Raw genomic sequence first — 24,139 nt, forward strand, 5'->3', positions numbered from 1 at the left:
AGTTTCAATTAAACAATTTTTTTTAGATGATAAATTAGAAAGAGCTCAAACAGAAAATAAATATATATATAGACACTCAATAGCAAATGAAAATGTTTGGTGTACAAAATTTTATATATAATGACATGTGGTGGGTTGTAATTGGAATGGTCCAGTATCAACAACCCCAATTAAAACATTCCACATCACATCAGCGGTCAAGTCTATGTACAAATTTTCTTTACACAATTTTGTGTACTTAGCACTACTCAATAGCAAATGCAAATTAGTCTGTTATTGATCATTCCCCTGAAATCTTGATACAACTGCTATCTTGAACTACATAACAACGGCGGGCTTTTATTTTACCTATATCTTTATGTAGAGTGGTCTATATATATATACAGCACAAATTATTTTACGATACATGATTTTATCAGGATATATGCAGGTGTATCCATGTCAATATATACTCAGGTACGAAATGGGTTTAAAGACTCTGAAATCCTCGTCAATTATCAGGACAGCGGGGAGAAACAGTTCCACTTTCTTCAAGCTCAACATTTTTGCAGACAGCTTTGACCTTTTCGCCATCTTGTCCTGTTAACTTGATGTCTCTGAGTACAATGTTTTGGCATGGATGGTTCTTGCTGCAATTAAAATTAATAGCCACATCTGTCGCACTTGTTCCTTTTATATTCTCGTACAACACATTCTTCACTTGAACAGCTGATTTCTGTTGGATTTATCATGTTTCAGAATTAAGTACATCAAGTGAAAACACCACGAATTTATTAAAAATAAATTAATGTTAGTATGTTTTTACCTGTTGTTTACATGGCTTGGACTGATCACAATAGTTTTGATTTATGATGATCGGGTTTTCGACGTCTTTCATGTCTATGTTCTTGAAATTAATGTTGCTTGCGCTTCCTGATCCTCCCTGTGCAATATGGACACAAGTGCGATTAACAATCTGTTCTAAAAAGTAGTTGTCTCTGTTTTTTTCTTTAATTATTTACTACCTGATATGTCTTGATCCTGACTCCATTCATAGTTCCAGAGAGCTTAGCTCCATTCACAGTTACATCAGACACATGAGCTTCTGAATTTCCATCTCCTAAACTTCCGATGCTGAGCAATATAATCGAGCAAGATGAGAAATATTAAAAAAAAACCCGTAAGTTATGATATATGCACAATAATTTTATACCTATATTTGATGAAGAAGGGAACTAAATGATTACAAATTCAGATTGTAGTGTATCTAAATATGTACCTAATACCATGGCCCGGTCCACAGGTTAGATCTGTGATTTTCAGCTTCTTAGTTCCATCTTCAATTGAAACACAATCATCGCCTAAATTTAATCCATCAAACAGCCATGAGTTATTCACAGGTTATATCTGTGATTTTCAGCTCTTCTTAGAGCTGAATAAAAATGTCTCTGCATAATTTGAAGTACAAGGAAAATGATACCTGTCTTAATAACGGAGCTAGATAATTGCATGTTTTTAGTGCGAGTGATGTGAATTCCGTCTGTGTTAGGGCTATCTCCAGGTGCCGTTACTCTGAGATCCGAAGCCTGGACAGTCTCACATCTCTCGAACGATACTTGTATTTGTTGAGCATTTTGTATATTCAGGTTCTTCACTGTTAATTTGTTTACCCTGTAGAAGGTCAATGCCTGACATTCAAAGAAACACCGTTAAACCATTAAACAAGACATAGAAATCATAATCAACCGAAGAAGCGAGGACAAGGGTGCGCTAGTATTGCGGGTGCGTGGTGCAGGGACATGAGAATTCGATAAATATAATAATATTGGGGATTCAGGTGCAGGGACATGGCGTATATAAATATAAATGTTCACATATATTTCATGTTAGACATACTAAACTTTTTAACAGAACTTAAATATGTATGAAAATTCTACTAATGCATAATTTGTTCATTTAAACATGAAAATATAAGTGAAATCCCTTTCATTTATGACAAGAAAAACATGAGTATCAATACTTTTATATTTGCCAATAGACATTGATGCTTTTTTTTTCTGGACTAGCTTTCGCGCATCTCGACTAATCCAGAGAACTGCTGGCACACTCGTACCCACCGAGCATGGCAGTCCTACTATTGATGCTCAATTTTGTGGAAGTAGTTAGTTAAGAAAATTTTTGACTAAAAATCTTGAAAAAATATTTTAGATTAGGATTGTGCAAGAGAACTCCGGCCGTGTCCGATACTGGGACAGCCATGTCCATGTATTATCTGATATGGGAAACGGCAGGGGGACCAAAGTGTCCCTGCTTCCTAGTAATTAACTATCACAGTGTGCCTGTTGCGAACACTTTGGTACATGGCTAGTAAAATTGTATACGTACTGTTGGTGCGTCCGTGCAGGGCTGCATACACAAAAAAACAGATACTAAAATTCAGTATGTGGATTCTTTTCAGTCACAGAAAATTAACCAAAATAGAAACCTGAATAAGGATGTTTGTTTGAAAACTAACCTTTGATTCGTCGATTTTACAAGAGTTCTCCCACCAAATCTTGCCATTCCCGTCGATAACTCCACCTCCTTGAACCACCAGATTCTTGATATTTTCGAACATTAGCCAGTGTCTCTTGTCGTTCTTGTAGTCTCCTCGATTGTTCGATGCTAAAACAGTACCGGCTACCTGTTTGTCATTTAGATGATTGTGTGAAGAGCATTAGACATGTAGCAAACAATCATCAAAGACAATAGAGTTTGTAAGTCACCTGCACAGTTAAAGCAGCTTTGCAAGGGCCTTCGAAAGTAATTTGCTTCACAAGATATTTTTTGTTCTTGGGTACCATAAAAATGGCCCCCGACGATGAACAAGCCTCTTTCCATGCCTTCTCAAATGCCTGATCAGGCGCGATAACAGTTGAAATCAACAATACAAACACGACATGCATGCGTAACATTTAGGAGCATTAGTGTCAAAATACACGAGGACTTCATGAAATTTCTGAATGTTATAAATTCTTATGAGCATGCATACCATTGTGTCATCAGATTTACCGTCACCTTTAGCTCCATAACTCTGCACACTCACAGTTTTAGCCGAAGTCTCTGCCGCAAGCTTCTCTAAGTAGCTTTCGATTCCGGTTCCCACGTCTGGCAAGTCCGGGGACATGCCATCAGAGTAGTACTTGCCGTCAGAGCTTAAGAATTCTGAAGGATATGCTCGAGAGTCGTATCCAGTTTCTCGATCATAAACACCATCATGGTAATCACCAAACCGATATATATCATCATGCACCTGTAAAACATCTTCAAGACTCCAGGAAGCTGAGATAGAACACAGAAAAATAATGATGGTGAAGTGGAATATATATTTGCGTGGAGCCATTAGTAATGATACTAGGTTTCCTTTGCGAGATCAAAGAAGATATGTGGGACAATGTACTAATTATGAATCTTATCAGATCTATAAGCAACTAGAGATGAAGTTAAGTACAATGTGATGATGGGTTACATATTTATAGAAGGAGGATAGGGTTTGGATCAGAAAGAGACTTGTGGTCATGACTCTTTGTGGTATGCAATGCTGGGGAGAGATTTAGACGAAATGCTCTCTTTGATTGATAGCTTGTGACTTTATGTACCCGTCCATTAATACTATTTCTCCTTCTTCTCATTTTTCCCATCTGCTGAGTCGTGTGAATTATTCACACAGTATGTAATGTCACAAAAATGAATGGTATAATTGCTGCTGTCAAAATAATTTCAAGTTCTATACGTGTACAATTTACATATATGCACGTTATAACCGATAATAATAACTAAAGGCATTATGTACTATATATTTTTATATTGGTAAGAGTAAATAATAATTTTTTGAGTAGTTAAAATAAAAAAACACTTAATATCAGCCGTGTATATTGAATTTATATTTGATAGATTATTAAATATTCGATTATAAAGAGTAAATTAAATATATGATACTTTTGACCTTAAATATCCTGCATGGGTTCCAAAGCCAAATCTCAACACAAAGGTGCAAGACTGGAGATTGTTTGTCCCGGCTTTAAGCCGAGACTAAAGCTGTATGTAATTTTAAGCTGAAAATTGTCTATTTATGTAATAAGTCAGAAAACGGTTTAAAATCAGAAATAAGTCAGAAGCTGATTTAAAGTCGGAAGTTAATTTGAGATATTTTTTTCAGTGACTTAATTTTTTAAAACTATTTTTTGTTAAAACTTATCTCTTAGTCATAACTTACCCATAAATTAATTTTATTTTTACTTTTATATTTTTAATAATCTTAAATCATTAATAAGTCAAAATTAGTCAAACATATATTTTAAACTCCCGCCTTATCACATAAGTCACGTTAAGTCATAAGTCACAAACTCAGCCGAACGGCCTTTTGAACTTTGAGATAAATGGAGACAAGCTGTCCCTCGAATCAAGACTTTTAACTTTGGAAAAATAGATTTTTTTACCATTAAATTTATTATGTTTTTAGAAATTTACCACTCAACATAAATTTTTTGTATTTTACTCACTAATGTTAGGTTTAGTTTTTTTTTACCGCTAAAATTAGGTTCAAATTTGATTATTAGCATTATATTCATTTTTTGTAGCATTATTACAGTACAGTGATAGTCTGTAATATTTTGATGATTTGATATACGACCATATCTTTATATACAGTAGTACTTTTATGTTTTCAAAATCGTTTACCTTGGTGATGAGAGTTTGACACACAATTTACAACTTCTAAAAGATGTGGTTTCATAAATTATTTTATTTTTTTTATTCCGAATAAAAATTAGCGTTTGAATTTTGATACACAAAAAAATCTCTCAAAAAATAAGCTATGAAACTATGTTTTATAATAGTCTTAAAGTACGTGCTAAGTAGTAGAAAAAACAGTAAACAAATGAGAAAGATGGAGGGAGTAATAATAACATAAAATGATACATTATATAAGATACAATTATTAAAATTTATGAAGATAAAATTTATTTTTACCCTGAAAATTAATTTTAATAACATAAAATGATGCATTATAGAATATAAAGTTATTAAAATTTATGAAGATAAAATCTATCTTTACCCTGAAAATTTTTATAAGATAAACTTATTAAAATTTATGAGCATAAATTTAAGAGAGATCTTATGCTAAACTAGTCATTGAAACTTTAATAATGAAAGATGATGCATCGTATCACTCAATTAGACTTTATCTTATCAGGGAGGATGAATTGTTTGGAGTCATTGATTCCATATTGATGATATAATGAATTTTTAGAATTCTAAATACGGTTTGTTCTGAATTTAATTTTTTACCAGCTCATTGTATGTTATTAATGCTATATATAAAGATATAGACATACATCATATCATCAAAATTATATTAATAATGCTAAAAAAACTATCATAATGTTAGTAATTAAATCCGAATCCAAGTCAGTGACTAAAAAAATCCAAACCTGACATTAGTGAGTAAAAGGAAAAATACTAATAAATTTTTAAAGACATAATAAATTGGGTGACAAAAAAATCTATGTTCAACGTAACTTTTGAGGTCAGTATGTGTTGGTGTTTGTTGAGACGAAAATAAATCACATGATTCAGTATTAAAAGCATTTTTAGCCATGCATTAATTCGATCGTAACTAATAAAGAGTTCAAAGTTCCTACTCCCTCCGTCCCAGTCATTTGTATACAAATGGCTGGGACACGGAGACCAAGAAACTGGGTAAAAAATGAGTAAAGTTGAATGAAAAGTGGGTATAGTGGTGGGACCCATTTATATTTAATAATAAATTTGAGATAGTGGAGGAAAGTAGTGGGTGTAATAGTGTTTATATTATTATAAAATGGAGATAGTGGAAGAAAGTAGTTGATGTAATGATGTTTTATATTATAAAAGTTTACTACTTTTGGAATGTATACAATTAATGGGACGTCCAAAAAGGAAACTGTATACAATTCATTGGGACGGAGGAAGTAATAGATATGGATGATTAACTAACCGTCCCTAGTCCAATTTGTCATGATTGAATATCACAGTCGGCTGATTACATATGTACATTTACGAAATGCGTAATTGCTCAAATACCAAAATTACGTGCCTTACTAGTTCTGAGATTTAGAGGCGTTGAGACAAGTTAAAAAAAACGATTTCTTATTTGTAGTTAAGAGGTGGATGAGAAGTGATAAGTAAATAAGTTAATAAAATATTTGAAAAAGAAACAGAAGTTTTAAGAAAAAAATTGACATTCTTAACTTCTTAAAATATTCTACTTATTTACACAAACAGATAAAAAAAAATAGAAACAACAAGCCACTCCTCATCGTGAACAAACGGGCACTTACACAGTTACACTTCTGGACTATCCTTCTTTGCAACTAGAATTCTTTTAATTTTCTTATATACTTCTTTTTAACGTAGCTATCTACTCTCTCCATCTCATATTATGTGTCTTATTTTGATTATTTTATAGTTAAATTGACCAAATTTTGACTACAAATTATATAAATTTTATATTTAATAAAAATGTTAAAATTTGTATCATTAAAAAATAGATCCAATCTACTTTAAAATGTATTTCCAGTTTTTTGAGATCACTACAAGAAAAATGGCTAAAAGCGACCAACGAAATTTGGTAGCTTTTATTTAAAAACGACCATATGTGGTCGTTTTTAAGCAAAAGCGACCGGAAAGGGCTGTAAATTTGAAGAGGGGCGCTTTTATCGATTTTGGTCGTTTTTATATAAAAGATATTACTTTGCTGGTCGGTTTTGTTAGAAAATAAATTCCTTTAAATCAGTTCAAATCTTTGGCCTTATTTTGAATTTTCTATCCTTTCAAAATAAATTCTACCAATATTGATTGAATTTGAAAAGCGGCCATAATTCTTTTCTGTCACTTTTATATGGCTATTTTCGGGAAAAAAGACAGAATTTTTTGTTGTTGCTACCTCCTGTTTAGTTTAGTGCACAGCTCGACTAATTATCCACCATTCAAATAAGCCATGTATCCATGTATTGGGGGAGGTGCGTTAACGAAATATAATTTAATAAACACAAAAAGAAGTTGTCATAGTCCGTAAATAATTCACAGTAATAACACAGTTTCCTCCTTTGCTTTATTACTAGCTTTAGACAACTTAGTGCTGGATGCCCTATATCCATATCAACCTCAAAATCATCGTAAATGACTAAACTAGAATTATCATATTTATATTTTCAAAAAAAAAAAGAATTTTTATATTTATATTATAATTACTATTCATAAAATTAAAAGCAACCACAGACAATTGTTCACTACACCATAAAAGGTCTTTCGCAACGCCATCCTCGTGAATGTTGCTAGATTATGTTACCTTAGGTATACCTCTTCTACCCTACAACAACATTATGTTTTTTATGTTAGCTTAGCCACAAATGTCATGTTGCCTTAGCTAGAATTTGTGTGAGGTTGCAACATTCATGGCAATATGTTAGCTTAAGCTAGTAGAAGGTATATATACTAATTTTTTTTTACATATAATTAAAAGTAAATATAATTATTTTATTTAAAATAAAAAATACAAATTGTGTAATTATAAAAACTAAATATATGGCATAGTGGTCATAAATTTTATGTTGCAGAAGGCCTTTTATGGCGTAGTGGTTGGTCGCTTTTGTATTTAAAAGCGACTAAACAAAAGCTACCACATACATAAGTTACTGTTATTGGTCAGCGGGAATCTTCCCACCTAAAAAAAATTAAAAATGACCGCAAAACATTATTGGTCGCTTTTATATTTAAAAGCGACCAAACAAAAACTACCACATACAAAAACTATCATTAACGGTCGTTTTTATTACTCTGTCAATTAAAATTTGTATTGTTACTAAAAAAAACGATCCATGGTGGTGGTTTTTATTGTTGGTGGCTTTTAATTGGTTGCTTTTAGTTAATTATATTTTTTAGTGATAATTAATAATTTTTTTTTAATTATTGATCAAAATTTAGTCAATTTGACAATATAATAATAAATATAATACATATAATATGAGATGGAGGGAGTATTATTTCCAGTTATTGACCTCACCAATCAAACACCATATATACAGTAATGATTCGATCGACTCGACTCGAGTGATTATCAAATTACTCATTTTCGTATACTTGTATTTGAATTTGTAGACAATAATTAAAAATTTATAAGTACTCGAGTAATTATATACTCTAACTAAAATAAAATTATTAATAGAGTCTTATATCAATATAAATATTATTTAGATGATGTATATTATACATAATAATATAGATAGTTTTACAAATTCGAATTAAATATCTTGAATAAATATGTATATTCGAGTACTCTTAAATTAGTTGAACTATTCTAAATAAATATGACCGTATATCATAGTAATAGAATTTGACTCGCTATTCGTTTGAATTATAAAACTGGATTCAAATTCTCTCCTTTTTTACACAAATATGGATTATATTCATTTTTAAGAAGCATCCGAGTTCGAATCTGAAATACTCGAATTCGTTTTCACCACCACATATATAATGTTGGGTACTACACGTCAACAATAGGAAAGTTATATAAATCAACAAGAAAAGTAAGATGAGTATTAAATAAATTAAATCGTAAAGGCAGTGAATATTATATAAAATCAGTGACTGAAATTAGCAAGAAAAGAAGAAGCACTTGATTAATAAAAACAGGTGAGTTCACTGGTACAAACTGAACTTTCAGCGTCGGTCAAATAACCCTTAAGGCATCAGTTAAGTGGCGAAACTAATGTGGGAGACGCCATAGGTATAGACCTATAGCGTCTATACCTATAACGTCGGTTAATCTGGCGACGCTTATCATCTTTAGCGTTGGTTAAAGAACAATGCAAAAAGGCCATCAATCGACGCTTTTGGTTGCCAATTCTTAGAGAAGTCTTGACAATTTTTGAAGAGATTATCCTCCACTTAAGTTGTGAAAGGTTTAGCAATATCACTCGCATGATAAAACAACTATGAGTAGCGTGTGTACAAGTAGGACAATACTCAGTAGCAACTAGCACCTCAGTTCACTTAAAAACTATGTAATTGTATATGTGCAACTTGTAAGTAGTGGGCGGAGAGAAAGAGAGATCCGCAGCTAGTATTTTCCACGGTTGTGTGCCTATTGTCCAAGCATTTTATGTGTATATATTATACAAAACAAATGTAATTGTAACATATTGAATTAAACAAAATATTTAGATTTAATTAACTTTAATATCAAAATATACAGTTATAGTTTCTCAAAATCCCCATCAATATTTTTCGTATATTATATACAAAAAAGTATGACATATTTATTCATATCATAATAATATTAAATATGCAATTATTTTTGTTTGGAAGACTTGAACTTCTATTCGGTACATTTATTCAAAGATTATATAACATTTAAGCTACACATCAACATGTGATATTATTTTGAAAATCGTAATGGATAAATCATTAAATCTTGTAACATGTTTTTATATTTTGTTATACTATTTCAATAATATAATGCTTAATGATATTATAAATATCTTACTTCTATAAATATGGATAAAAAGAGCCAATTGTCCTGGAGATTACCGTTATACCATTATTTAGCAAAAAAATAACAAAGATGTTATTATTTTCTAATTAATTTTAAAAATAGATGAAATATTATTAATGTAGGATCTCTTAAATCATGCATCACCCCTCATTATATTATATTTATATTTTTGTTGTAGTTCTTGAATAATAGAATTTGATTGATATTATATATATAACATAAATATAATTACATAAATGAACATAATTTGTGGTATCATATTTTTATTTGTTGTAATATTTTTAAATAATATAAATTAAGTTAATTTTTATCATAACATTAGTTCGATTCGAAGATTATCGAGTTGAGTTTGTTGTTTATTTTATTGGACATTTTTTGTTTTTCAAATTGAATTTTTTTTTTGAATTAAGTTGGTGTTTATCTTATTGAATCTTTTATGTGGTTCAAATTGAAGTTTTTATAGAGTGAGTTGAGTTCAAATCACTCGCGAACAAGTCAAATAATTTCAATATTTTTTTATTTGATTTTCTTAATTTTTTGCTCGTTTAGAATTTTAATTAAATAAATTATAATCGAATATTACCAAATGCAATAAAAAAAGTGTCCAATAAATAAAATAGAATAAAAGTTCATTTATTCTCTTCCTAACCATTTCGAGTTTGATCAGTTTACCGAATCAAGATCGAAATGAACCCTAATAAAACTCTATTCAACTCGAGTTCTTTATCACACTATTTTTGTTGTTCAAACTCGATAATGAACCGACTTGAGATCTTAACCAACAATTACGTTTGTCTATGGTCCTTATATCTTCCTTCATTTCTTCGATTTATCTACTAAAAAAATCTTTAATCCTCAGACACCGGAGAATCGGAGAAATCAATTTGATATTGGTTGAATTAAGTCAGGGATGAGGACATGTCATCACTTTCATGACATAAAACCTATCGCTGATGCAAAAATTATTCCCTGGAGCACAATTTTTTTATAAATGGATGTGAATATGTATTTTGCCCGGTTAAAAGAAATCTAGTCAAACATATTGATATAAAGACCTATCATCAATATATATTAGAATATATTTTTTTTAAAAATGATGCATTAACATGAGATATGAACCTCCGAGATCTGATGAAACGAGTATTTATAAACATGTAGCTTTTTTAATTTAAAGATCCCTCAATTGAAAGACAATATAATTATTATTCATCTATTACCATAACAAAATTAAATATCATTGTCAAGTCTATAATTAACAAATAGTTCGATGCATGAATTAAAAGAATGTAAGAGTGTGTATATATGATCTTCAATATGAGTTTCGGTTTCTCAAACTGCACATCATCGAATTTTCTTTGTTTGGCCGATTTATAAATTTTGTCAAAAAATTCATATGACATTATCAAATTTTTTTTTTCAAATACAAAAATATATAAAATATGATTGAATTATCAAGTATATTTTAAAAATCAAAAAATAATTAAATCAAAATTCAAAATTATTAAATAGAATAAATGACAAATTTGGAATATGATTTAAATTAGAGACTGGTGTCGTGCGCACAACATTCACGCTAATTATAATAAAATTATCAATGTTACTGTCTCGAACAATTTACCCCCTCTATTTTTTTATATGATATTTTAACATTCGACATATATTTTTAAATACTTTAACGGAATAGTTAGTAAAATTAATTTGAATTTTTTTTTTAAAAATAATTATATAATAAAATTTTTATTTATAAAAAATGAATCAAAAACAATATTTCTTTTATTATACAATCAATCCAATTAAAAATATGAGTTTACTAAAGCGTCTTAGGGCATCTCCAATCTCTGCTTTATAACCTCTTTTATCTTCATATATGAAGTTAAAACACCTAAATTCATCTCCAATGTACAATATCTCTATCTTTATATATAAAGCAAACAACTATCCATCTTCAAATTTGAAAGAACACTGTAGAAATAAAGTCAGGGGAATAAACTATACATATTCATACAAGCATGGTCAATCATTGATATATAAAGCTAAAATAGGTTCGGAGTACAATTACATTGTTAAATATATTAATTAAATGGATTTGAAGTAATTGTAAAATATATTAATAAAATAGATATAAAATTAAAGTTGAAGGAATGATTGGAAAAAAATTAGTGATATGAAGTGAAAAAGGTGAAAATTTAAAAATAAAATTGTTTTAAAATAAAGTAATGGTTGGAGATGTTCTTAACGTCCCCGAGAGTAACGTATCACTGATGAGATGGTATGATTGATGATGGTTAGCTAACTATTCAATTCAACAGAGTCACTCAATTTCTGAGCTGTCAATATACAGTATTTCTCTTCGGAAAAGATTGCCATCTAATCTATCTATCTTTAGCTGCTGAAAACATTTTGCTTTCGCTTCTAAATCATAAAACAAAATTCTTTGGTTCATAATATTAATATTAATTATTAATATAATTAAGACCCTTATCTAATGAGAATTCTGCATCCTCACCAGAAATTCTAATTTTTGTTAGGCAGAACACTGTACCCTCCACCATATTACGTGCTTAGATAAACTTAATTGGCCCTCCTCAGACGAGACAATTACCATCCTCTGAATCAATGGTTCACTAATAATTTGTTAGTTATCAGGGAATGTGCGATCGCACGGACCACTATTTTTCTAAGGCTGTGTTCATTTCATGGAATGAATGAGGGGAGAATTAAATGAAAAATTATATAGAAGTGTTAAGGAGAAAGAAGAAGGTATGAAATAATAGTGACAAAATATGAATGTATTTAAATTTTTTGTGAGAAAGATTGTGAATAAACATGATGTATAAATGGAATGAGCATTCTTTCCAAAACATGTGGAAACATGTGGGTTAGAGTTATAGTTAAAATAGTAAGATTGGAATGATTGGAGGAATGAAAATTATATACATTTTTTTATCAACACCATTCACTCCAATTGAACACAACCTAAGTGTTTTATTTGATAAACGCACGGACCACTAATTTAGGAGAGCATTTTTTCATATGTGCTTATTTTTATAGATATAGTTTCCAAGTAGAACCTCCTTCACGAGAGACTGAGGGAATTGCGATCTTAACGACAAATTTATTTTTAGTTCTATGGATAACCAGTAAAGGATATTAGCCTAACCTAACAAAACTCTCTTGCTCTCTTTTCTTTTTCTAGCCACCATCGGAGATTTCATCGATTTTCACCGAATGAAAAGCTCCAGATCAGTTCAGTTCTCTTGATTTGTTTTTGTTTTCTCAACAATACTCTCCACCAGATCTATTCGTAGATATTAGATCTACTCGATTTTCAAGATTTTGATTTGGTGATAAATCAATTTGGATGATTCAATGACGAGTTAAGCAATCGCGATTCAGTTTTAGCCATATCTGATATTTATATTCGGTAAGGTAGGGATCGTGTGAATTGACCCTCGACAATGGTATGAGTTCAAAATCGTTGTTCTTATTGCGTTTATATGTATTTGTGTGGTTCGCTTACTACTAGATTTATAAGACTTTTTATTGTATATTGTGTTTTAGACATGTTGTATATTTAGTTTTAATTATTGTGTCCCTTTCGAGAGAGTGCCATAGTTGATGGCTTTTTGATCGTATTTTGCGATTTTGATTGTCGTTGATTAACGATTGTGTCATTTTAGATGACTTTGTTTCGGTGCCTGACATAATCTTTTGTGCGTGATTCTTTTTTTCTCTCCACCTTTTTCCTCTCCTTTTTAATTTTTTCCTTTTCTCGGTTTTGTTTTTCATCTGGGTTTTCTTCTCAGTCATTAAAATTTTATTGACTAAATTTTCGGGGTCATCTTTGCATGACCTTTGGTTAGTCGATAGACTTTTTTGAATGAAAGTTCTCCTTTCTTCTTAGTTCTGCGGATTTTGCTTTTTTTTTTTTTTGAGTGTTTTTCTTCAGACATCAAAAATTATATCTAATTTCTGGTGAGACGTTTCGACATGTCCTTCGCTTCGATGAAAGTTTTTTATATATGAAAGAAGCTTTTTCAAACTTTTCGGTATTGTATTTCGATACAATTCACTGACGTGATAGTCTTATGACAAAAAAGTAAAGGATATTTTACACAGAACAAAAAAAAGACGGTGTATGTATATATTTAATCATATGTACAGTTAAAGATTCTTGCCATGTTAGAATGGATTATCTCTGTTAAAGTTTCCTAAGTTTCCATATTTATTATTCATATTCGCCTAATTAATTGTTTTTATTACTTACATGTTATATTTCTGTTACTTATAAAAAATTACAAGATATAACTCGATCACTTAATCATATCAAATTCATATCTAAAGGTTCTTGTAATTCTTTTCTGTCAATAATGGTGATCGATTAATTAACCTACAAAAGAGAGGAGAGAAAAAGACTCGCCGATGAAATAAAAGATCGCATCAGCGGTTAGAGCATCTCACAACAGCAGCGTTGATATTTGGGATTAAACAATTTGGTTGAGAAGACAAGATCTGTAAAGATATAATATTATTAAAAAAGGTGTTCTCTTACCAAACTACAAAACTACATGTTTATGTGATTATTTGTTGATTTTTTTTTTAAAATATTGTGTTATAATTGGTGTTGTGGTTCATACTTCAATTTTTTGATTAGTTTATAATTGTGTGCTTAAATTTATTATTGTATGGGTTGTTTTGTATCATATTTTGTCGTTTTGTCCGTTTTAATTGTCCGGGCATGAGAAGATTTGATAGGTAAAATCAAACTTATGTTATGTTGTTCTGTATACTCATATTGTTTTCTGTTAGTTTTATCATTAGTGAGCATGATGAGCACGGTGGTGGTACAGAGGTGGCACAATTAGTGAGTGATATTAAATTTAGAATATTCTGATTGCCTATTATATTACATCATTTAAGTTTTAGAATTTTGGCTAGTGACAACTTTTAAATTTATTGTTTGTTTCGAATAGTAGTAATTGTAGATTTCAATTTCAGTTTTTTGGAATGATTAGCTGACTCTATGGAAAGTTGTTTATCTTTAAAATTTTAATTTTCTATACATGCTTCAATTTTAATTTTAATTTTTGTGGTCTCATTATCTTTTGTTGATAATCGTACCTGAATTTATTAATTCATGAGGGGCCATATAAGATGGATTTATTGTTCTTTTATGAGATATTATTAATTATACCATTTATATTTGGTTGTTGTATACCAAATTTATATTGTGCTCATAAAAAGAAATTAGCTAAAATTATGACATACTTGTTTTTCACAAGATTTTGTCTTTTAATTTTAGCTATGTTTTCAATTTCCAATTTTATTTTCCTATATGTATTATTATGAATTTTTCCTATTGATAAGCAATTATTTTTATGTGAGATTTGAACTTTATTATATATTTATTTATTAGGTATCTAACCAAAGAGACTTCATTATCTCTATGGTGTAGATTTTTTAATATTTTGATTTACTTTCCTTATTTTTTAACGGGTTATATATCAAACTGGCCACCCATTACGTCAAAATGTCTCACTTTACCCATCCATCTCATCGGGGACTCGTTTAAGCCACTATAAACCAAATATATATCATTTTACTCACATCCCTATTTATACCTATTTACTTAATCATTTATAAAAAATCAATCGTTTGTTTTTTTTACCACAAAACCACCTTGAGTACCTTCATAATTGTCTCTATTATTCATCAAAATAATTTAGAAATTTCTAAGGCAACATACTTAGGGTGATCACATAAATATATATATTTATTTCTAAATTTTTTTTTTAATAAATAGCTATGTTGCTTTATTAATTTCCAAATTATTTTGATAAATACTAGAGACAGTTATGAAGGTACTCGAGGTGGTTTTGTAGCAAAAAAACAAATGGTTAATTTTTGATAAATGATTAAATAAAAATGTATGAATAGTATTGTGGGTAAAATGATATATATTTTGTTTGCAGTGGCTCAAACGAGTCCCCGATGAGATGGGTGGGTAAAGTGAGACATTTTGACGTAATGAGTGACCAGTTTGATATAAAACCCAGTCTCTATAATATATTTCATTCATTTATTTATTTGTAATTACTAATTGGTTTTCCCTTCTCCTAAGTTGTTTTAATCGATTTTATTGTTTTATTGTATATATTAATCTATTATGTTCTTTTATTTATGTGATATTTTTCAAGGTACTCGGTCGGAAAAAGGATGAAAAGCAGAGCAGGACCTTCTATGAGTGTTTTCTTATCGAATATTAAAACTTTATTGTCTAAATGTTCCCAGTCATCTTTGCATGTCTGAGGGTTAGATGATAAATTTTTTTGAACGAAAAGAACTCTTGGAAGTAAACTCATTATACGAAGAAGTATCTTGTGCCAAAAAAAAACCACATCAAATTCATATCTGAATTCTTTTCATTTTATCAGGTTCGAATCGGAATACATTTCAAAAAATTTAGTAGTCGATGGTTAAAAAAAGACAGTAGTTGAAGGCTTTCTATTGATTATATGGCCCTAAATTCAATAACTATCAAGAACCGCTTTCCATTTCTGGTTATTGAGGAGTTGCTGGCGGAATTGAGAGGAAGTTCTATTTATACCAAACTTGACCGAAGGAGCGGCTATTGCCAAACACGAGTGCAAGAGGAGAATATTTCTAAGACGACATTCAAAACACACCAAGGTCATTACGAGTTATGGTCATGCCATTGGGAATAACCTACACTCTAGACATAGGAATAACCTACGCTCCAATAAACTTTTAAAGCTTGATGAACAAGATATTTTCTAAGTTTTTACATAGCTTTGTGTTAGTTTTCTTTGATGATATATTGATCTATAACACCTCAATTGAAGAGCACGCTACCCATCTTAGGCTGGGTCTAGAGCTGTAAAGGTAACCTAAGTTATTAGTTAAGCTTTCTGAATGTCGATTTGCCAAGAAAAAAGTCAAATATTCAGGGCATCTTATTAAGAAATGGCGTGGAAGCTTACAAGAATAAGATCACTATAATGCAAAATTAACTAGTCCCTTCATCTGCTAATGCTTAAGAGAGTTCCTCAGATTAACGGGGTACTATAGGAGCAGAGACAGATCTAGGAATCTAAATATATTCGTTGAACTTTTAGAGTTGGATTTCAAATTTTAAAATTGAATAAATTTCATAAACGAAAACGTATTCGATAATTTGGAAGTGACGTATTCCACTCCTTCTACGTCACTTTGTGACTAACACGTATTCACCACATGCCAGTAAAAAGTGACTAACACGTATTCACCACATGCCACTAAAAATTAGACTCAAATACTCTAATATCTTGTCGCCGAGCAGCCTATCTAAAGTCATGTTAGCTGCGAGATTTAAGACCTCCATGTCCATTCTTAATTGATCACTGCATGCACTTTTGGGTTTGCTCATCTTTATTTTCCTCATATATGGTCAACGACATATTAAAAATAATTATTATTACAATATATAATTGTTTTTTAATTATTAAAGTATACCCATGCATCGCAAAGATATAGGCTACTAGAATATTAATAAAAATTACAAAATTATTAATAATAACGAAAGTATAGAAAATATATATTTGAATTTGTTACTTGTGAGTACTTTTGCGAGGATGTATAAGCTAGTGTTGAAATCAAATACTATACTATTAAAATAGTAATTTTAAAAGTTTGGTTGATCGGTCGGTTAGTACCTGTGTCGAATGATGGGGCCTACTTGTATAATCAATTATCCCTTTCAACTAAAACTATAATCTCTTATATATTTTTTAACAAAAAAAAACTCAATTTTCTAAAAATAACATTGAACAACATAACTACCACCTTTGTTTAACTAAAACACATTATCTTTTTCAAATTCCTAACTAAAAAGTCAATTTTCTAAAAATAACGCATGCAACATACATATAAGAATGATAATATTATTATATATAATTATTAATATACAACCGCCGGATGTTTCAACTAAATACATTAATGTTATTTTTAATTACTCCATGTTATCATTTTAAAAATAATATCATAGATCTATACTATCTATCTATACTATCCTATACTATATACTATACTATACTATATTATTATTATTATTATTGTTCTATTAAAACTGAAATATTAATAATTTTATTTGCCGGTCGATTTTATCAGTCAGTCAATATTATTTTAAGGATCTCCTTAATATATAACATGTTTTAATAAATCTTTTTATCATCAATTAAGTTAAAACATTGAAAAATTTGGTAAATATTATCAATTTATATTTTAATTATATTATTTAAAATATAAACGATAAAATTATAAAAATTATGAATCAGCTGTGTAATGTATAAATATTTGAGTGTGATGCTAAGCTGGTGGTCGATCCAGTGAATGGGAGCACTTACAACTCAAATTTCGATATGATTATTGAGGATTGTAAGGTCATCTTCAAGAATGGAACTAGTTTTTAGCTTAAATTTTGGTTCAAATTTAGACCGAACTATTCTTCCATTCCAACAGTTTGACCTAAATTTTGGTCCAAATTCATTTATAATATATTATTCTTCTAACTATTTTTATATTATTATTTTAATCTTTATACAATAATATAAGATTTCATATTAATAGTAAACTTAATAAATTCATTATATTAGAAAAACTTTATATTTAAACAAAAAAAATAAAAGAAAACTTAACATTTTACTTAATTTAAAATAAAAATTACGAAGATTCAATACTACCTCTGAGTAGTGCAGAGCATGGGCCGGTTCGGCTCGGTTTCCGGATAAAACCGGAACCGCAACCATATATTTTCGGTTTTTAAAATCAAAAACCGCAACCGCCGGTTCGGATTTGGTTTCGATTTCGGTTTAAAAACCTCGGTTCGGTTATAATTGTTTCGGTTTCGGTTACAAAACCGCACAAATATAAGAATGAAAAATCAAATCTAACATACACTGGTCTGCTTGATAAAAAAGATACCAACAAGTATATCTTGTTCGACCAATGAAAAGAAATAAATGCAACTATTAGTACACAGATCAAAGATCCCACGAAGAAAATGTAAGGCAGTATATGAAATGGTATTGTACCAACTGAGAAAAACAGGATGCATAAAGAAACATGAATGTTGCAACTAAACATAGAAAACCAGAAGCAAATACAATCGCAAATATGATCTGCAAGGCCAAATTCTAACTTACAAATTGATAGTAACACAATACTAACACAGATTTGTGTTTTCTTCGAGTATTTGAATAGATTTCTTGATTTTAAAATATGATATAGTAGATTATATATTTATTATATATATAATATTTATTATTTGATTATTATTTTAATAATCGGTTCGGTTTTTATCGGTTCGGTTGGAAGATATAACCGGAACCCAACCATTCAAATCAGATCGGTTTTTAATTTTTCGGTTTCAGATTGGTAATTTCCGAGTCAGTTTTTTCCGTTTTTTCTCGGTTCCGTTTCCAAATTAGTTTTTTTGTTCAGCCTTAACTCCGAGTTAATATAATATTGTCACAAATGCTCAATTAATGCATCTCGGTGTGCAATATGAGCTTCTTTATTTTTTTTTATTTTTCGATGTCGTCCAAGGAAATGTTGAAATCTAGCATTTTCATCATTATCGAATGTAATCTTTATCATACTGAATGTAATCTTTATCTCATGTTTAATGAATCGTTAATTTGAATTATTTTAAGAATGTTTAATTTTATTATATTTCATAATTGATATATATATATATATATATATATATATATAATTATTTAAGTAAAATATATTAAATATAATTTATAACTATTTAATAATTATATTAACATATAATCATAATTAATTAAGTATACAAAAGATAAAAAATTATTATAATATTACTAAAAAGATTTAGGCTGGTGAATTGTGCCGGCCTAAATTTAGGCCAGTATGTTCATCGACTTAAATTTGGACCAAGATTTATACCAATATTGGGAAGATTTAGGCCGAAACCTGCCCAAATTTGGATCTTTTAGGTCACTGTTGGATTTGCCCTAAGGACCTTCTAAAACATTTTGAGGAAGTATTTGAAGAAGTGTTAGTAGTGTTTGTTTATAGATCTCTGTAAGGGCCTACGTCAGATCTTTTCGAGTGGTTTGATATTGTTCCGAATTTTATCGAATGTAATCATTTAATTGATTTAATTGATTTTAGTATGTTATTTGTTTTATCACCTGGTTGTATCGACAGTTGGCGATTTGTCTCGGCTATATTATATTCAAGTTAATGAAATCTTCTTGCATTTAAACAAAAAAAATCTCGCTTCAGAGGTAGCTTCTTAATGCAAGTTCGTTTTATTTAAAAAAAAAAAAGTAAATTAAAATCCGACCTGTCTTCTTTTGGACTAAAAATATGAAAGTTTTCATAAAATTTGTTTGCAACTCCCCCTTATTTTACCTTTTCTCAGCATATAGTATAATTTAAAAACACTTGTGTGTTCGAGAGTTTCATATCATATCAATTGACCCACCTTCTACAACTGAGAAGACAAGAACAACAAGAAGAATTTTTTTTGTTTGCTTCAAAACACACACACACACACACTATTTTTGAGGTATCATTTTATTGATTTTAGCTACAATTATATGGGTTTCTCTAGAAATCTTTTCTGTCTTGGCTCCCATTAATTTGTTAATGAATTTTTGTGTGTTAGAGAATGAAAAAACATACGAGCTTGTATTTATGTTCTTGCCTTTTTGTTGATATTGTGATTTTGAATCCGCTAATACAATGTGTTCATTGCCCTGTTGTTTGTTTATTTGTATCTGGGTTGGCTTCTTATATATATTCAAGATCCCCATTTACTTATATTAGGGGTTGGCTTATATATGTGTGTGTGTGTATGTATATTCAAGATCAGATTTTTACCATTGATTTCGAGGGTTTTGAATGTTTTAAAGCTTTTTTAATAGTTTAAGATCTTGCAAGCTGGTTATGCTTTAATATTTATATTTTTCATATGTGATTTATCAGGAATCTTGAATTGGAAGATTGATTCAATCTATGGTAAGTTGAAGCTTTTTAAATCTTGGTTTTTTGAAACATTGGTTATGGTGTGTGTTGTTAAAGTGATGGTCTTGTTGTGATCTAATCCTTTTGGAGATTTTTTTATTAGGGGGAAGCTCCAGCCTTTTTACTCGAAAATCTGCAGGAGGATGACACGAATGTGTTTCATTTGAAATCAGAAGGCACCCAAACAGCTACAGTTATCGGTAGCAAAACAGTATGTTTATTGAAGTCACTGTTATTCATTATGTCCTGCTAACTGAGAACACTATGCTGACCACAATTTTTTTTAATGTGATTCTTTGCCTTGATTAGTATGTTATTGGTTGGGCTAATGATAAAGTGGCAACTTCTGGAGTTCGTATTTTCGACAAATGTACCAATGAATGGTAAGTTATACTAAAGCTATTGCCACTACCAGTAGATACTTGAATGTGTAATGTGGTTTTACTAACTATATGTGTTATTTCAGGGTTATTCCTACTGTTCTGGGAACAAAACCCAAACCATTTAGGGGCCACTTAGCTATGCTTTATTGTGAAGATCGGATTTTGGTTGTGAAGGAAAGCTCGACCTTCGATGAGTGCATCTGGTTTTTGGAGGTTGGTATTCGAATAAGTGAAACTCCAGCAAAAGTCTCTTTTGCAAGTTTTCGTTTTTTTAGCACGGGATGCATATTTTTATTGTAGGGCCACATGGAAGAGAAATATATGATGTAGCACTATTTGACTGTTCTCTGAACACACACGTTAATATTACATCAATTCCATTTACATAATTGGATTTTGCATTTAATATATAATTTCTTTATTCATTATGCTAGGTGAACACACAATATATTTGAAAGCAGCAAAAGAATTTTGAAACTCAGGTGGTTGCTTGGAGTCGGGGAGTCATAGGCGATGCCGAGAAGCCTATTGTTATAAGTGGACCTTCTGGAGTGGGCAAAGGTACATTAATAAACAAACTGATGGACGAATTTCCAGCCATGTTTGGGTTCTCAGTGAGCCACACAACTCGTGCACCAAGGGACGGGGAGAGGAACGGTGTCCATTATAATTTCACTGAACGCAGTGTTATGGAGCAGGATATAAAGGATGGCAAGTTCCTTGAGTTTGCTGCGGTGCATGGAAATCTGTATGGAACCAGTATAGAAGCAGTTGATGTAGTTGCAGATGCTGGAAAGGTATATATATTACACAAATGGTCTCTATCATTCCTGAAATAATGTCTTCATACAAAATAGAATTATGCAGTGTAACCCCTGTTATGATCTATTGAATTAAATCATGGCAATTTAAGCAGTCGGCAGAAGGTAAAGGTTATCATATTGATCCAGGCCATGAGTAATTCTCATTATTCTCTTGGATGTGTCCATATAGTTAAAGAATTTTCTTATAGACCGTGGTTTAAAATATGGCCACCAAGCTTTGTATATGCATCATTCTGCTAGAAAGTAACCTTAGAGTTGTAAAAGTATCTCTCAGTTTAATAATCGAAGATAGTTATAGTTGAGTGATTTCACAGAAGCAACTTTGACCAATGCATGTCAGTCTTATCCGCTAGAAAGTGTTGGCAAACAGAAAGATACTTCAAATTTTCTGTTGCACGTAGTATGATGTTTGTGGCTCTTGCTTCAATAACATATATACATGTATCAAATTGGTTTGTCGTTAAGGTAACCTAGCGGATTTATTTAATGTAGAGATGCATCCTTGACATTGATGTTCAAGGGGCAAGGTCCGTGAGGGATAGTTGTCTTGAAGCAATATTCATCTTTGTGTCCCCTCCCTCGTTTGAGGAACTTGAGAAGCGCCTTCGCGCAAGGTGACCTCAGTTGAAGCTACAACTTTTTGATCTCACCTTTTCCATTTGTTACTAATCTTGTTCCTTTAATTTAAACAGGGGGACTGAGACCGAGGAACAGATCCAAAAGCGACTTCGAAATGCTAAGAATGAGCTCGAAAAAGGAAGAGAGCCTGGCCTGTTTGACCATATGTTGGTAAATGATGACTTTGACTCTTGCTACATGAGTCTTAAGGTGATTCCTTATCTTACTCCTTTCTTTCCTGGAATATTTGGATCAATGAGGAGAATTTCTTCTCCAATACGATTAAATAATTTTTATTATGCCTGATTTTTCAGAAACTCTTGGGTCTTGATGGAGCCATAAATGAAACCCCATGCTGTTCTTGTAAGTGACTCCCTATGAACTATGATATAGGACTATGATCCTTGGTTTAAGTTTTCGTTAGATTAATAATTGACCATATATGTTTATAAACTTAGCTTTGGAAATGGGATATCTGCCTCTGGTCGATTCTGCATCTAAAAGTGATGAAAAGATTCTGATAAAATGCAAAACGGGGGAATCGGAGAAAGCCTCCCAAAAAATGTATGTTTTAGGTTACTTGTATCCTTTACCTAATGCCATACTAGTGAAAAAAAATATATTAATTTATGGATCCTTTATATATAGGATTACACTGGATTTATCTTCTATTAAAGGAGGGGCGCCAGCTCGGACAAGAGGCCTTAATATGTATTATGCTGAAGATCTTACACCGAATGGCTCAACTGATGAGAAGTTGAGCTAATGATTTACAATCCTAGTAGCTAACTTAGTTTATTTCATCTAGTTTTAAATTAACGTGTACCTGTATTCTTAATCGAGTTTAAGACACTGAAGCAATGATCTTTAATTATGTAGCAGATTAGTCTTTTCCACTGTCCCTGACAAAGATGATTTGCTTTTAAGGAATCATTTCTTTTTACATTGTAGATAGCTTAAATTTTATATTGTTCAAGCCAAATTTCCTGAAATGTAAATGATCGGAAAGCATAATTTTGTTTGATGTGACATCAGATCAAGTTGAGTCTGCATGGTAACCTAAGTAAACCGAATTTCTTGTTCGAATTCTGAGGTCCTTAAACGAGTCGAAATCCATTTCTAATGTATTTTGGAGTTGAAGATAAAGGTTCTGATTAATTTTAAGTCTGTTAAATTAGGGTTCACGATTGGAATGATGATTAATATGTTCAAGTTGTCAATTAAGTTCTGAGACCAAGGTAGATTGAGTTCTGAGCCCAAGTATCTTGAATCAAAATTATTGCCATAGTCTCCTCGCCGTAGTGAACTTAAGAAAATAAATGCTTTCATAAGATATTATTGTAGTGTAGTAGTAACATGTATACATGATGATGGGTGGGTTGCTAGATTGCATGTAGATTCTAGGGCTCCACCACCTTTTACATTGTCTCTCCTATTATATCCTTAATCTTTTGTACAAGGTATAGCCAACCATTCTCCTGTTCTCCTTGTGAATCTAATGATGTTCAGCAAGGAAATCAGATAACACTCTTCGCAGGTGGATACGGGTGTCAACCATCGTGTTCGAGCAAGTTCAGTGCATAGCTGTGTTGGAACAAGTTTAGTGCATAGCTATTAAAAACAACTTTTTGGTTTCCAATTATAGCAATGGTTATAGCCATTTTAGCTTTAGTATTGTACTTGCTGTTGGATCCGACACCAGTTATCGC

The 24,139-nt window shown here is 30.7% G+C and overlaps 1 protein-coding gene and 1 pseudogene across 1 annotated transcript; one reads left to right on the top strand and one right to left on the bottom strand.

Annotated features, from left to right (window-relative positions):
• Positions 1-257: 257 nt before the first annotated feature.
• Positions 258-3,557, bottom strand: LOC108222189 (polygalacturonase). The gene is made up of 9 exons (XM_017396095.2): positions 3,011-3,557; positions 2,745-2,873; positions 2,495-2,662; positions 2,365-2,385; positions 1,460-1,667; positions 1,259-1,340; positions 1,005-1,113; positions 806-922; positions 258-715 (listed from the first exon to the last, which is right to left on the bottom strand). Exons 1-9 carry the CDS (start codon positions 3,359-3,361, stop codon positions 491-493), a joined length of 1,410 nt encoding a protein of 469 aa, XP_017251584.1. The 5' UTR covers positions 3,362-3,557; the 3' UTR covers positions 258-490.
• Positions 3,558-20,018: 16,461 nt separating this feature from the next.
• Positions 20,019-23,373, top strand: LOC108220545 (guanylate kinase 2-like; annotated as a pseudogene).
• The last annotated feature ends 766 nt before the right edge of the window (positions 23,374-24,139 follow it).

Source organism: Daucus carota, chromosome 5 (genome assembly GCF_001625215.2).
Source record: "Daucus carota subsp. sativus chromosome 5, DH1 v3.0, whole genome shotgun sequence".
Lineage (NCBI taxonomy): Eukaryota > Viridiplantae > Streptophyta > Magnoliopsida > Apiales > Apiaceae > Daucus > Daucus carota.

Coding starts and splice junctions, on each gene's coding strand:
- LOC108222189 (XM_017396095.2), bottom strand. CDS start 3,361: ATGGCTCCACGCAAATATATATTCCACTTCACCATCATTATTTTTCTG. Junction 1,341..1,459: donor TAGCTCCGTTATTAAGACAG/GTATCATTTTCC, acceptor GATTAAATTTAG/GCGATGATTGTGTTTCAATT. Junction 716..805: donor CCAAGCCATGTAAACAACAG/GTAAAAACATAC, acceptor TAAATCCAACAG/AAATCAGCTGTTCAAGTGAA.